Source organism: Amia ocellicauda, chromosome 7 (genome assembly GCF_036373705.1).
Source record: "Amia ocellicauda isolate fAmiCal2 chromosome 7, fAmiCal2.hap1, whole genome shotgun sequence".
Taxonomy (NCBI): domain Eukaryota; kingdom Metazoa; phylum Chordata; class Actinopteri; order Amiiformes; family Amiidae; genus Amia; species Amia ocellicauda.
This window is the reverse complement of record NC_089856.1, coordinates 47,914,309-47,930,952: the sequence shown is the minus strand read 5'-3', so window position 1 is coordinate 47,930,952 and position 16,644 is coordinate 47,914,309. Positions and strand designations below refer to the sequence as shown.

The following is a 16,644-nucleotide window of genomic DNA, read 5'->3' as shown; positions in this document are numbered from 1 at the left end:
GACGTCTCCCCAATGATTCTCGGGTTCTGTGAATATTAGTTTGCAGACGCCGTTCCCCGAGTTTCACACCCACTGATGCTGACAAAACCTCAGCACAGACAGACTGAGCCGCAAAGTGGAATTTTAATCATCATTATTGTTTAATCCTCAAGCTTTTTCTACTTTAAAATCAGTGGCACAATCTGGAAATAATAAATGGAACAATCACAGCACTGAAGCAATTTTGTAAAATCTTTTATTGTCGGTTCGTTTTTCTTCTGTTTTTTTATTTATTTATGCACCACTTTAAACAATGCAAAAAAAAATCGACTTTATCTGACCTCTGTCTTTACAACCTGTATACGAAAGAGAAGAAATATAGCAATCACAATCTGTATACAATAGGCAGTTGCTTTTTCGATCAGACCTGTTATATGGGTTCTGGGCCAATCTCTCTAATAAATACAACAATATAGAAAACAAACATGCAGTTCTGTACAACAAGCTTTTGTCTTCGGCCCTTCATATTCAGAGCATCACATCACACACAGTATTGGCAGACCACTCCTGGGTAGAGACAAGTGACTGAAACTGTGGTCTGAACTGATCTCCTCTGGCCGGGGGCTGGGGGGTGGAGAAGGACGCCTCCATTTCAACTTTCAGTCGACAGGAAAAGCAGCCTTGGAGACGAAGTAACACTAACGGATGAAAATCTTAAGCAATCTGCTCTCGTATTTGCTAGAGTTGAGGTATTTCCGCTGGTGACCGAGACAAGAGTTTGGTCTGAAACACAATCGACTCTGGCTTGGCGAGAAGTGTCCTGAAGTTGGTAGAAAGTATCCCAGGGAGGGCGCTCCGGCTAGGTAGCTTTGGGCTCAGGGAAATCAATCAATCAGAAACCGTTTGGGGGAACCCTCCTGCCGACTCCACATACGAGGAGTCTAGTTCCTCTGGCGCTGGGGTGTAATTATTAATATCATTCAATCCCCTGCAGAGCAAGTCAGCCGAGAACAACTCTGACACTTCTTAAAACGCCCGGCAGCAGAAAGTGAACCAATTACATCATTGTCAATTAATTAATTATTTTTCTTTTTTAAAAAAGCCCTACACTTGGTTGTTGTTTAGTTTGAACATAAACAGTCTACCAAACACCAGAGAATTTAAATATTTAAATCTTCTTAAATTAGGATAACACCGCAGATGTAGTATCTCTCCAGTTGAATGCAGCGCAGTGTGTGGGAAGGAGGCTCCGTCACGGCTAGGATCACAGGAAACGTCTTCCCGAAGACTCTCAGTCTCAGTTTGGATGTCTAGATCAAACACTAACATGTTTGGCTTTGATTTAAATAAAGCACAGTTAAATAGCAGGATTACGCCCCCCCCCCCACCCCACACACAGGGGTGTTTGTGCCGGTTTATTCGGGGTGGATTTGCGCTGTCCTCACAAAATACATCTTTCTAGAACAGAGACAATTTGAACCGGTTTCAGAAACCTTCATGTGTGTGGACGAATTGTTTCTCCTTCTGTAATAACTTCGCATTGCTCTCCACCTGCCTGGGCAGACTGTTTAAACCTGGCAGCACCGCAGTACACAGGAGCATCGTACAGCTCAACAACGTAAAACCCCCTCTACTCTCAGACGTTCACTGCTGACAACCAGCTGCCATCAAGGCCTACAGTCATATAACATTTACCACCGTGCTAAACTTAGACTTGCAATCTCCTAATAGCAAACAGCTCAGTGCGTTGTCACATAAATCTTTCAAAACGTAGGTTCCCTCCATAGTGTAGGCCAGTGAAATGTATCCTTTCGATTCTGTGTCATCTTCTAAAGCGAGAACTGAGAACTATTGCCGTAGTCTTTGCCTGGCTGGTCAAATAGCGCTGTGGAAAACTAAAAATCCCTGGACTGCACAATATTGTGTAAAGAAAAACAAAGCAACCGGGAGGTGCAGGGTGAACCAGGAGAGACGGTGATAAGGCGTTCCCTCTCCCATGTATTCCACGTGCCGTCGAGCTGCAGATCAGGTACACGGCTTGAGTCGAATCGGGGAGAGCGGATGAGCCATGATGTGTCCCTGTCACCTCCCTCCCGAGCTCTTCTAAGTTCATGTTCAGTAACCGTGCAGTTCACGTCGCACCACACTGAGCCCACGCCCCCTGACAAATACGTGACAAAGCAAAACCCATCCACCACTCAGGTAATCAATCAATCGATCAATTAACTAATGAAGACATGGGCAAATAAGCATAAATCTGTTTCACCAAATTCATCGCATGTTTCCTGTTCCCTATTCTGTTCAAACATCAGATTTTGCACTTATGGAATTTAGTGTACTTTGTAATGCTTTGAAAACGTTTCTTGTAATCTGAAATAAAACCTCCCTGGGTAGTAATAATAATAATCAAGTCCCACTGAAGTCCCGACTTTAACCCCAGTGCATTTCTGTGGACGTCTTGTGTGCGAGAGAATGTCCCTCTATGTGCATCGGATCTCTAATTGAAGAGCTTTCGTCTCAAGTGAGGGATGTCAACCAGGCCTTTACACACGTTTACACACATACACACACAGACAGACACACACTCTATCCCTCTCTCTCTCTCACACACACACACTCACTCCAAACCAGGAGCAGAATAAACAAGTCAAAGACGTTCTCAAACTGAGCTGTGTTGCTCTAAGGAGCAGCCCCACACCCTCCTGTCTCCTGATGTTCGCTGGTCAGAACTGATTTAATTGAAGATCTAACTAACGAATGAGTTAGCTAGCTAAGTAAACAAACTAACATCAGCAGCACTTGGGAAAAAAACTAACTTCAGAAAACGTCAGTCTGATGGCAGAGGGAAGATGCTCAAGAGCCGCTGCAGGTGTCCTCTCTTTAGTTCTGTTTGTCTTACTATTTAAATGTGGCTTCTACTTCGTCCCCGCTGCGGTGTCATAGGGCACGTCTTTACCCTCTCAAGGGGCAAGAGAAACCGTGAGTTTCTTGTCCTGTCATTAGAAGAGAGGCCTCCTGGCTCTCTGTGGGCCGGCGGCCAGGCGTTTCGAAGTGTTTTACGAGTGACAGAAGTGTAGAAGTTCAAGTTGCAGAAACACATTCTGTTGTTTGCTTTATTTTGGTGTGTGATCAGTGTCAGACACAGGCGTTCCTCTGTCTGTTCCTATTATATACACCCAAGTATTCTCTTTGTGTCGTTTCAGTTTTAGTTTTTAAAGTAGCAGCCGTGTGTCTCTGGTTCTCTGCCAACAAAGCGCAGCCGCAGCTGTGATCCCCACGTCGCTTTTCCCTCGCTGTACAGTTGGGAGTCTTTGTCTCACGATGCCCATCTCCAGGCCCCTGGTCTCCCCCTTCAGATTAAATATCAGGGTTGCTGTAGTTGAAGTAAGCCATTGTAGGGGCACCTGCAGAAGAAGAAGAAAAGCACAGAAAATGAGAGTCTGGCGGTGAATAGGTGCAACCTCGCGCCTACAGTCTGTGTAGCCGAAGGGCCCGAGGCCATGAGGGACGAGCGAGACTTTTCCTGTAGTGGGAATAACAACAACACCTGAAACCAAAGGAGGTCAGTGGACGAGGCACAGCAAAGGCAATCACATATACAGACACCAGACCCATGTGCACGCGCTCTACAGTATTTGACCGGCCAGCACTGTAATAACCATGAGGCACGTGGCAGGTGAGAGTGACGGGCAAACTGGGCTCAGACTCAAACTACAACTCAGTCGAAGTCTGCATCTGCTACAGCGCTACAGTACAGTAATCCCTGGAGGGAGACATTAACCCAACGCAACTCAACACAGCGCTGGCGGACAGAAGAGCTCGACAGACGTGTTCAGGTGAAGCGTGGGAAAGCACCGAACGCCGCTAGTTGGCACTAGGTCTCACACGGCTTAACCTTAGAAACTGGGGTAACTCTGCCTTAATACCGTCGGCCTGGCCGAGGGTGTCCCGGTCCCCGAGGAATGCCGGGGCCCGGTGCGTTATGTAACGTAAACAGCACTAATCTGCCTGCGTCACTTACAGGGCTTTGCTGGAAATTAATTCATGCAACGCTCTTCATTAATGCTAAGAGGGCTGTAAAACCTGCGAAATGGACATTGGGAGATTGATCCCGCGTTGGCGCGCTTTCTGTCATTAACCGTCTGGTACCGTCAAATACCTGCGCACTAATGATGGAGTTTTAATAGTGACCCCGAGGCGACCTCATCCTTTTAACTTTCTTCCCAGTCAACGTCGTATGTGTGTGTGTGTGTGTGTGTGTGTGTGTGTGTGTGTCTATGTGTGTGTGTGTCAGACTGACACCTCCGCTCCACTCTGTCACAGGCAGACTCCCAGTGTGAAAAGAAGTGGCCGGCCCTGCGGGGAGTCTTATTAATCCGCGCGAAAAATTAGTTTAATTACATAGTGTAATGTGTTTTCCGAAAAGTATATTTTGTGCCATATTAACTCGAAATTGCTATTTGTGGGGATCACTCAGTCTGCAGGACACAGTTCTGTTGAAGGCAGATAAAACATGAATCGCTCCCTTTCTCAAAGACAATAAAGAGAGAGGAACGGGGGTGGACTCTTTTCTCTCTCTTGCTCTCTTTTCTCTCTTTACGCAGCCAAGGTAGGCAATGCATTTAATGAGAGGACCTATAAGGCTTAATTCTGAACGGCTGGGTTCATGTGAATGTAATTGTGTGCTGACTGATACTGCAATTCTCTCAGAATAGCTGTGTAATTAAAGTGTTCCAGAAAAGCCTCCCGAAACAAAAAAAAAAAGAGAGAGAGAAGCTCCTCAATCAGGGTAATGGGCACGAGGGGCAGCCATGGAGGCTCCCGCTGCTCGCACTCCCAGGGCCGCTAAGAGAAGCAGGACTCGGGATCTGTACTCTGTGTATTTCTATGGGCCCCGAGATGAGAGTATGTGGCCCTCATGTTAAGCGTCTGTGGCCCCTGGGAGAAGAGTCTATGGCCCCCGATGTGGCTCTTTCACCTCGTGAGACAGATGCTGTGCCAATGTGCGCTGCTCCTGGCTTACTGATGATGCAGTTGTGAAGTAGTTTTAACTCTGCTGCTCCCCACTCGTTTCACACTCTTAAGGCCTTCGTTTAGTATGCTTTGTTTTGTTTCATGTGGTCTTCAGCTCCTCTCGGTTTCTGTTCTTGTCTCAATAAAGCTGACAGTTAAAGCGCGGTGTCGTGTCTCAGATGCGTTTATGGCACAAGGAGAGAGAGGGAGAATTAAAGGTAAAAGTTTAAAAAAGCTTTGTTAATACCAGGCCAATGTTGTCATGCCCATAAAGTAAACAGACAGTTGAAACTGGGCAGGGAAGCAGGGGGTCGTTGTGGCTTTTCAACATTTTGAAAATGTTTTAATTTACCTCCACCGCCTCGCCGCGCGCAATGAAAGCGATAGGACATCTGAAACCCTCGGGACTCATGACAGGCAATATTAAAGATATGTATCAAGTCATTAGGGATTTAGACACTTTTCACACAGCAGATGAATGCTCCTCTGTGGGGGGGGACTGAGTCTCTGTCAGACACACCTGATCCTGGATTCGCTATCTGACAGCTGTCACTCTCAATGACGAATTACTCCCGTTTCCTTATCGCTCACTGGGGGGAAATAAAAAATAAAAAATAAACATTAAGTGAAAAGTCAGATTCCCATTCTGATTGTTGCTATTATTATTAGGCTGTGGCAGGGTAACGCGGGGTTAAAACTACCCGCTGACCTGAGCGGCTGTATCATTCATCTCCACGGCTGCTTCTGGCACCAAGTGACACACTAGTGTCTGCAACATTTAAAAACGCTGCTGCACTGTGTTTACGGTACAATCCATCACGGAAGTAAAAGCCGCCATGTTGGGGAGTCATGATGCCCACAGTAAAAGCTCCGACGCAAGAGGGCGCAGCAATGAAAAGGGACGAAACGTGGACTGTAGGGTAAGACGAGGAACTGTAATGTCTGAAGTTCGTGAAATGGTTATGTGATCATGTAGGCTGTATGTTGTATGTGTGTGTATGTAATTGGTACGACATAGGTATATATATATATATATATATATAATGTCAGCTAAATTAATTAATTAATAATAATTATATAAACTGACAACAGTGAGAGTCTGATCTTTAGCTATATGTACTAGGGCCCGAAAAAAATTCTCCAAAATGACAGGCAAGCTCAGATCACAGTTCATCATCTAAAGAAAACTAATGAAGAAACGCACCTCAGTCTCAGACAATAGGCGCTTTTACACGCCATTTCTGATCCGGATCACATCGGTAGCATTTGATCCGGCTCAAGTCCCAGCATGCACTGCACTGCCGACAAACAGCCTTCATCAGTGGCGCAGACAGGAGAACACTTCCCTACTGCCGTGTTAGCAATTAAACATTGATACAATTAACACTAAATGGCTTGTTACTTTATGTTAGCAAACATATATAATTGTATTTTAATTAAAAATGTTTCGGCTGTGAAAAGTATTTTATGTTAGCAAACAATGTATACATACATTTAATTTAAAATGCTTTGGTTGAAAAAACATGCAAGTGCGTTGGTTTCACTTGTTAGAATAATTCCTGAAGAGGTAAAACGAGAGTGTTTGATATAGCCTGTTCTAAAGCACTCATTTAATAAATGCATATAATGAAGTTTGGACTTGAATGCGCATGCGAGGACCCCTGTGGCTGGAAGTTGATCCTGATCAGATGCAGTGTAAACGCAACGCCACTGATCCAGATCAAATGCTCCGATGCCGTGACCGGGAAAAAAACGCCTGATAAAACTGAAATTATCCACGGTAATTTTAAAACTATTTCAAATCCTACATCGCGTAACTCTGGCTGTGATTCAATACTTTTAACATACACAGTAAATAAGTTACACTTTTTAGGGCAAAATAAAACCTGAGGTCCCTTTTGGGAGAGAATGCAGAGACGTGCTTCCTGCTCTGCGATACAAGCTGCCCCTGTTGGATCAGCAGTGTTGATGACTGAGGAGGACTTGTGAACCTGAGGAGAACCTGACGTGTGTAAAATGCTAATATTAGCTGGGCCAACACTGAACACTGTCTTATTCTGTCTTCTAATGTATAGAACATGCACATTTTTCTATGTTTCCTTTATCTCCCTTATTCTAATGTATTTAATTTATTTGTGCAATGTTTGATGTGTGGCTGTTATTAATGATGGAAATGAATGTTAACTTAATGTTTATTATTCAAATGTAAAACCCTGCCTTCAGTGCATATTTGTCACAATTTCAGTCTGAGAGCCAAATTTGAGGGATCTGTGTTAGAAATGTCTGTTTTGCATGCTAAAGCAAAGTCAGTATCGGCAGATATATCGGTAATCAGGAAATACTTGTATCGGTCGGGCTCTAATACGTAATGTGTGTATGTGTATATCTGTGTGTAATGTGTATATGTCATATACATGTATTATTTATTATTAACAATAATACCTGTCAAAAATGAAAGTGTACTTGTCGCTACACTGACAGCTGCTCCTGATGAGTTACCAGAAGTAGTGTTACGCAGTTATAATTAAAAATGGCTGCGTGACAGGGGGCTATTGTACTTGCTGATTTCCAGGTGCAGAAGGCCGCTTCGGTATTTCAGGATATATATGAAAGCATCTAATTATACCCCATATTCACACTACCCCCAACATACAAAAATAAATAAATAGAAACTATACAAACAAGAAAAGACAGAAGTAAGGAATCTGGCTTTGGTGGGAGAAAGATGTAATTGACAGCTGTTGCTCTTTTGCGTTTCTGTGATGCAGAGAGTTGCAATGGTCTGGAAAAACAAAAGAACTGATCGGTGATATCTGCAGCCATCAGATGGACACACCATGGACGGCTCGGCCTCTTCTCTTCTGTCAGTTTCCTTCATGTCTGATGCAAGGCTTTAAATAGCGTTTGGGTTTCAGGGTTGGGTACAGAGTCGGCAAATGCCAGTCCTGCCCAATCTGCAAGCTTGTGGGAGGATGAGAGCGAGAGCACGCTTGGGATATGGAAACACGCTTATCAATTCTACCAAGACCCACCGAGGAACTGAGGACTACTGTGCAGCAAGGAGAGACAGAGAGAGAGAGTAAAGGGAGAACCAGAGAAGAGGTAAGAGCACAACAGAGGGAGAAACAGAGAGAGAGACAGCGCGTGAGATTTGGATTAAAAAAGCTTTGTTGTTAATAATTGTAGGACATTGTTGGGTAATCGTGTATGACTTTGTCAGGGCTCCCCTCGCTGTTTCTTCCTGTCTGCTTTGACAGTACGCCCGGCCTGCACAGCATCTGACACTGAGTCGGAATTATAAGTGTGGGTGACAGAGGGGGGAAGCAAGGACGGGAGAGAGGCAGCGATATAAGGACAGTTTCTGGAAAGCGGGACAGGGAAGGAGCTAATGAGACGCAGCGAGAGGCAGGCGATGACGTCTTGGCCGAGTTTCCACTTGACGCCGGCGCTTGGGGAGCAGAGATGTGCATCTGTCTCGTTCCGCACAGACAGGAGGCAACGACCCCTGTTAACAGCTGCCCACTGACAGCTGGGTTGACACACACAGCTGCCTGTATCATGTCTTCCCCTTTAGGACAAAATGCAGTCTTCGACGCTTATTGACACTGATGCCTGGTTATTGGGTGAGTAACCTTGCCTCCGACTCTGAGAGTGCTGTTCTCCGTCTGCCCAAGCAGCGCAGTGATTATTTCCTAGTACTCGCTTGCCTCTTGTCACCGAGTACATTTAGTCTTCAAGCCGCAAGATCTGACACATCTCCAAAGTGTCAAACAACCTGACTCTCGTCTTCTTTAGTTTTGTCATTTTTCTCCCCCCCGTACAAAGGGAAAGCCGTGCTGAACAGAAGACACCTTATCTGTAGCAGGCAGACAGAGAGGGATTAAGAGAGTTAAGTTGCTATCTGATTCTCTCCACCGAAACATCGCCTGCAGGTGTTTAAAATGGGATTATGGAGAGTTCTCTTTTTGGCGTTCATAATTTACGGGAAATATTGTTTTCACTTTCTTGTTGTTTTTATTTCGTTTTTAGTTCACGTCTTCATCAAAGTGCCTGCCGGCATTTGTATGCATGAGTGCGCATACCGTTTTAATAAATGATTTAATAGTCATTGTCATTTATATGCTGTGCTTTGCGGTATTTCACTCACTATACATTTTAGGGCACTAATGAGACCAGCTGCAAAGGATGGATGTATAGGAGAATCTCTGGGAGACAGGGAGAAATAATGAGAGATGGAGAAGAGAGAGAGAGAGAAAGAGAAGGAGAGTGGAAGAGGAGCGTTTTTATTTTGTGATGAAACGGACTGAGTAACAGAAGCATCTTGAATGAAAGGCAGGGAGAGAGAGAGAACAGGAACTCGTATGATAGGTGGGTCACAGTGCCTGGATATCACTGCTGAGGGAAGAGAAGAAAATGAGCCAAGGAAGACAGAGAGAGAGAGAGGGAGGGAGGGAGGGAGTAGTGAGGCAGTAGCAGATGATCCCTGCACTTGACAATGAGGGTTTTCAAAGCCACGTCAATTGAGACAGACAGAGTGCGGGACGAGGGCTGAGCTGTGGACAGCAACAGAACTTTCACAAGCTTTCAGTGGCTGGAGAGAGTGGGAGAGAGAAGAAGCCAACGAGGAACAGAGAAGGGGAGATGCATAACACGATCTTCCACAGAGAGATAAAGAGGGAGGAAAGGGAGAGAAAGAGAGAGAGCAGAAGATGGATAGGTTGTTTGAGGTACTTACATGATGAGGGATTTCAAGAGACTGTAGAAGAGTATGTGGACGAGGAGAAGGAGTAGGAGGAGAAGGAGTAGGAGGTGATGGCCTGGGGAAGAGGAGCCTGAGGAGGTATCACCCCGTCACCGACGCAGGGCCAATAAATACACCCGAGGGAGAGCGAGAGAGAGAACCAAAAAAAGTGCGATACGTACTTGCTGTGTTACTTACTGTCCTTGCTCTCCTCCGGCTTGGCCTCGCCATTCTGCTTGTCGTTGGACTTCTGCGAGAGCCGGGTGGACATGGTCGCGGCCTGCGCCACCGACTTGAAGCTGCGCTTGCGCTTCTGCACGTTCTGCTCGGGGTGGAACAGGATCACGTAGACCTTGGGCATGTACAGCATGCCCAGAGACACCGTGGCGCTCAGACTCATCGACACGGTCAGCGTCATGGTCTGGATGTACATCTGCAGAGGAGACAACAAGAAATACAGATAGAAAGTGAAAGAAATGTCTGCGAATGTGGGACGTTAAATTCTACCTCGGCTTTCCCCTGAAGTCATGTGACTCTTCAGTGTCTCACTCTTCGTGTGTCCTCTCCTCCTTTCTCTTCAGTTTGTTATGTCTTTCCTGCTTTTGATCTTGGTGGGGAGCTCTACCAAGTCCAGAGGGGATGACATCACTGTAACAGCCTCTATGATCCCCCGATAAAAAATACACTTTCCGTCTTGCTGGCCAGATTGGAGAATTTTGCCTCCTATGTCCACCCTTTCACGAGCACTAAAATTTAAATGTAAAAAATCATAATCAGACCACCCAAAAAACGAAATATCAGGACACAAACAAGGCTTATATTTCCCAGCCGAAGACAAAATTTTACAGATGGCATTCCTGAATGAGCTGAGCCGTGTGTCTAAAAATAAAAGCCAAACAAAGACGACAATACCGGAAATCCTGGAAGGTATAATCCTCGTCTTCTCTCTTTTATTACTCAATTTCTTTCTCCTCCTCTTTTCTTAGGTTATTCCTCTACTTTCCGTTCTTTTCTTGAAAAGCCCATTATGTCTTAAAAGCCTTGTAATGCATTAGAGGACTTTGGGAATTGTCACGCGTGGCTGAGCTGAAAGCTCCACTCAGGAGGGCTGCTGGCTGCAGCTGGTTGCTGTGTTGTGTTGTGTTGCTGTGTTTGTGTGTAACAATGTGCCGAGCAGTGCACCAGGCAAGACAATTGCCGAAGCCTGCTGCGGTGAATCTGGGTGGCCCATTTGTATTTTCACCATGTGCTGCCTGCTCTTGTTCCTCAAAGCACTCCGATGTTAATCTGTGAGCGAATAAGCCTCATCACGCCTTCCCATTGCACTGATGTTCAACAAGCGTCTGTCATGTAGTCAACCAGCTGGTCTGTCACACAGGTGTCAGTTATTGGCACGATGGGGAATCCCACAGATGTCTCAGTGCTGACCAGTGTGCATGAGAGTCGAACACAGTGGCATCAGTGTATTAACAGTGTAGAGCATGGTGAGGAATATAGTATGTGAACACAGTGGTAATGGAACAGGATATGAATCAGTGTGGAACAAAATAGTTGTGGAATGTGGAAGGAAATGCAGTGGAAGCAGTGGGTAAGGAATATGCTGTGGAGCACACTGGTTGTAGATCCATAGAACCATGGGTGGCCTTGGAAGGGGGGCTGTGGGATGTACTGGAAGGTGCTGCAGTAGTGGGAGTGGGGCACACCGTCATTGACATTCATGAGTAAGAGGCTGCACCTCTGGGGTCTGAAGGTCTGCTTTCCAACTGGTTCTGGAATCTCACAGTCACGGGACACACTCTCGCCCCACATAGTATTCAGGGTGTTTTGTTTTTTCAGTTGTTTTCACAAACTCAGTGAGTGAACACAAACCTGCACAATGTATTATTTATATTCATCTTGAGGGCCATAAATATTTCAGCTACGATCAACACGGAGAAACCAGCACGGCTGTGGGCTCAGGGTCCCTCTGTTCTCTTTCTCCACCTGCGTCTCTGACACATCCTCGCATGTGTGGACGTCTTCAACACGAGCACATGAGGTACGGGGCAGTGGATGCATTAAAACCCCCAGATGAATCTGACCGGTTTCTCGTTTAAACTGCTCCTCCTTTCATGTCTGTTATTATCTTACAGAGGAGAAAAGGATTCAGAAAGCACCTCAGGCCTCAATGTTTGTTTATTTATTCTTTTTTATTATTCAGTCTTTTTTCTTTTTTTTTAATCTGACTGGTTCTTAGTGCTGCCTCGTACTGCTGAAGAAAAGGCTGCTATTTTTGATTTCCCCTCCAATGTCAAAGAAAAGAAGTTACTCAGAGGCAAAATAGATCTGCTGTCTATTTATACTTCACTACCAAAAGTATTGGGACAGCAAACACCACAACGGCAGCTGCGTGCTTCTTCTACCTTGCTTGGCAGCTCCTGCTATGCTTTCGATGGGTGGCTTGAGTTCCTCCACACTGGGGACAGTGTCTAAAGTCATACAAGACACTTTCTCATTGCAAATAATATTCAATAGACCCATCAACACTGTCTCCAATACTTCTGTCAAGAAAAAATGTAAATGCTTTTAATACAAAAGGCCGTGTAAAGAGCTGACAGATATTTCAGCCACTGTCCGTTTTTACATACGAAAAGGGGTTTGATCCCTCAATGCCGGCTCTTTGGCAGTTGGGAGGACAGTTGACAAAACTTTGCACAGCAGATTAAACACTCAATATAGCAGCGATAAAAGCCGCCTCTGGGTGTGTTGGTATTAAGCTGCAGTGCATTGTTTCCGGAGAGCAGTGATTGTTCCTGCAGCCTAATTCCTGAGGGCAGCCTGCCTTGGAGAGGAGCCCCATCGGAGGAAGCTGGGAGATGGGCTGTTCGAGCCTTTGTGTTCTCCTAATCCTGTGAAGTGGCGGCGCGCAGATTTACAAACACGGGGAGAAGCCATTGTCTTCAAGCCGCCCACCCGCTCCCCTTATCAGCGTCCTCCCACGAGAGACGCAGGAGCCACACGCTTTGTCAGGAGAAACATTTCATTTTCCTTTCTTTCTTCTTTCTTTTTGGTCATGCTGCAGCAGGCGCCGATCACGGCAGGAGCGGAGCACCAACTGAAGCCCCTGACACTTCCACCCTGCTCTCCCTTCCCCACGCCACCCAGAAGCATCCCACTCTAGAAAACTGAAAACACTACCCCTGCCCCCTCAAAAAAAAAAACGGGGACCTCACCTTCTCGGTGGACTGCGCGGTGCCGAAGAAGATGGGCACAAAGGCCAGCCAGACGATGCAGGTGGTGTACATGGTGAAGCCGATGGGCTTGGCCTCGTTGAAGTTCTCGGGCACGCCGCGGCTCTTGACGGCGTACACGGTGCACGTGACCATGAGCACGATGCTGTAGCTCAGGCAGCAGATGAGCGACAGGTCGGACATGTCGCACTTGAGGATGCCACGCGCCAGCTCGGGATCGGGCGGCCGCTGCTCCTCGTAGTCGATGATGGTGTGGGGGGGCACCACCCCGAACCACACGAACACGCCCAGGACCTTGGCATGGCGTAGAGAGGGGTTGGAGAGAGAAAGAGGGGGAGAGGGTGGAGAGGGAGGGAGTAGAAATAGAAGAGAGACAGGGAAGAGAGAAAATCAGCCACAGAAATATCCACACACTGTGGCACTGATAATTCATTCACTGCACAATTTAACAGGATATGACCCCTCGTATGGAAAACTAGAGGCACGCTCGCCTCGATGCTGCCCCAAGGAGCCTTCAGCAGTGATGTCATTCCTTTCCCCTCTGTGTTTAGAGTCGCAAATCACTGCATGGCACTAGCAGGCGCACATGGAGTAGACCCAAGTGCGTGAGTGGAAGGAGATGAGCCTCCTGCTAGCAACTGTTGAAGCTAAAGAAGAAATATCAGACTTTTGTTGTGACTGGACGGAATGAAGTGAACCTCTCAAACCCGAGCGAGTGGGGAGGAGAGTCACTAGATGTCCTCGTTAGGGCCCCGTGTGCACGTTCTGGGGGCTCTGATGGGTCTCCATACCTCCTGCTCTTTGGACATCGTGACCTGGAGGGCAGGGGGTGGTGGGTGCCGATGTTTCTCTGTCTTAATCTTCCTGGCTTTCTGGGCTGGTCGATGCTCCACTCACTCCTCAAGGAAAGCCGTCAGCTACTCTCGTGCCTGCAGATGGGCTTCCTCTGATGATGTCACAGTGTGAGGTGTGGGCTGGATCAGTGTTCACCTGCTGCACATGAAAGTCTACGTGGCACACCAGCCCCCCGGGCCCGCCCACTTTGACACAAAGCCTGAACTCTTCCTGATGCAATGAGTTCAGTCCTTCTCAGAGGAGTGACTTCTCTATTTCAAATTGTTCTCAGGTTTTTATTCTCAAAATCTCAGAACACACAAGTAGAAAGTTTGAAAGAGGCATGTTCTCACTGCCTGCAGGTACGTGACTGATGGATTGTAATGGTGTTTACTGTGAGGTCCCTCCTTCCTGCACTGTATGACAGCATCACAGTTCAGCACAAAGATTCTGCATATTATCTCCCTTCTTTGCGGATCACTGTGTATCATCAACTTTACTTCACGCTTGGCTTGGTGAATTGCTAAATCTTTTCTAACTCGGCTGACCTCGCCACCAACGGGTTCATCCGTCTTTCCCAGGACATTCCACAGTGTTTGGCAGCTCTGCCACAACCGCATTCCTCCCCTCACTCAGCTCAGAGCTGCGATTGGCCAACCAAGCATCGGGGGCCTGAAACGCACACAGCAAATGAGGCTGCTCAACCCGAGTAAGGGTTGCTCCCGCAATTACACTTTTTACGCAGCTATCCCGATGTAAACATTCAGGTTATCATTCCACTGCCGTGGTCTTCAAGCAGTAGACCAGCATGTAGGTCGGCACCCAGGACCCCGAGACCAGCAGACACCCCTCCACCCCCCCTGGACAAACAACAAGATTACAAATAGGAGAGACCAGACGGTGCTCACCTGCAGAGAGATGAGGATGAAGGTGATGGCCAGCTGGGAGGTGGGGCTGATGAAGCGGGGCGGCGTGACGGACTTCTTGCCCTGCTCGAAGATGCGGTAGATGCGGTTGGTCTTGGTGAGAAGTGCGGCGTAGCTGATGCACATGCCCAGGCCCAGCAGCAGGCGGCGGAAGGCGCAGACCACGGCGCCCGGCTCGGCGATCATCAGGAAGGTGATGGCGTAGATGAGGAAGATGCCCGTGAGCAGCACGTAGCTCAGCTCCCGGCCCGAGGCGCGCACGATGGGCGTGTCGTTGTAGCGCACAAAGGTGACGATGACGAAGGTGGTGGCCAGGATGCCCAGGATGGCCAGGAACATGGGCAGCATGGCCCAGGGGGAGTGCCACTCCAGCTTGATGATGGGCGTGGGGCGGCAGGCCGTGCGGTTCTCGGTGGGCCGCATGTCGAAGGGGCAGGTCTCGCAGTTGAACTCGTCCGCCTGGTGCTGGTAGCCGTCGCACAGCTCGCAGTGCCAGCAGCAGGGCACCCCCTTCACCATCTTCTTGCGCTCCCCCGGCTGGCAGGGGAAGCTGCACACCGAGTCGGGCACCTGGCGCTCCCCCCCAGACCACTGCATCTCCTCCACCTGGGTCGACAAGCAGAGAGAGGGCAGGGAGTCAGCATGCACCCCAGGGACGCTGTGTCAACCCTGCTCTAGAAGGGATCATGAGAGGAGGCACCCTTGGGGGCCAACAGTGTATCCCACCTGGGTGTTGGGGGAGAACTGAGGCTGATCTGAGCCTGAGGAAGACGAGAGGGGGAAATAGAGGGGTGCCCCCCCCCACAGCCCACTGATGTCATAGAACTAAAGACAGTGTGGCAGAGAGGAGTGGTGAGAGAGAGAGGAAGAGGAGTAAACTGAGAGAAAGAGAGGAGAGAGAGTAAGAGGAGTAATTAGAGAGAGAGGAGTGGTGAGGGAGAGAGAGGTGGGCAGTTATATGCAAACGCTGGAAACTGATGTTCAGTAAAACTGCACTGAGACTGAGAGAAAGTTTAAGAACTTTTTCGTAGATTCATGTATATAAATTAATATTTGAACCGCAATCATAGTACTGTTTCACATTTTGTTCTGGTACATTAACTTAAACTGAACTTAAACCAGAATCTACACCAAGGAGCCTTCAGAGAGAGCGCCGGGTGCGATACCGCCTTGCTCGGAGCTCCTTTTAAATCTCGAGAAACCAATTCCAGCGAAAGTATGAAATTACTTTATTACAGAACTATGCAAATACTTCAGTCGCCAGACTCGTATAATTTGCCTTTCAACGCCAAAGATTAATAGTTTCAAAAAGATTAACAGGAAAAAAAGTCAGATTCTGAACAGGACAATATAGAAATTGAGCGGAAAGTAAAAAAGGAGGAGAACTGCGGGCGATAGAAAATTGATTTGAAGTCATTTTACATTTTAAACACAGGCACTATTAGTTCAGAGCATCTAGGGTGAGAACTTCAATCGGAGTGGTTTGACAAAGTGGAATTAACAGTGCTGTGAGATTTCTAGACCCCCCCACCCATCAGAGCCTCGAAGAGCAGCCGTTATATATTCCCACTTCTCCACTTCACCTGCACCTGCCGCCAGTAAAACTCGCTCATAATCCCTGTACAAACGTACGTTGAGCCGCAGGTGATTGGTCCACTGGCCGATGACTCTGTACCCGGGAGCTGTGGTGTTGGACAGCTGGTACTGGAAGATGTCGTAGCGGCCCGGCGCGTCTCCGTTCTCGTTGAACATCACCCCGGTCCCTGCGCTGCCTGCATACGCACACGCACACGCACATACAGTATGAAGAGACAAGAAGATTATTATTAAGAGATGTTGGTTTATAATAATCATTAGCACTGAACATTATTGATTTGTTGTGGTGGTGGTTGTTGTTCTGTTACCAAAGAAATTGTATAAG

The 16,644-nt window shown here is 47.3% G+C and overlaps 1 protein-coding gene across 1 annotated transcript in view; it reads right to left on the bottom strand.

The window, feature by feature from the left end:
- Positions 1-245: 245 nt before the first annotated feature.
- The window catches only part of grm6a (glutamate receptor, metabotropic 6a), a 33,238-nt gene continuing 16,839 nt past the window's right edge, over positions 246-16,644 (bottom strand). Inside the window, exons 7-11 of the mRNA XM_066710064.1 lie at positions 16,356-16,495; positions 14,706-15,329; positions 12,946-13,257; positions 9,916-10,166; positions 246-3,383 (exon numbers count right to left, since the gene is read on the bottom strand). Coding sequence (XP_066566161.1) covers positions 9,924-10,166; positions 12,946-13,257; positions 14,706-15,329; positions 16,356-16,495 — 1,319 coding nt within the window. The 3' untranslated portion in view covers positions 246-3,383; positions 9,916-9,923. The remainder of the gene's footprint in view (positions 3,384-9,915; positions 10,167-12,945; positions 13,258-14,705; positions 15,330-16,355; positions 16,496-16,644) is intronic.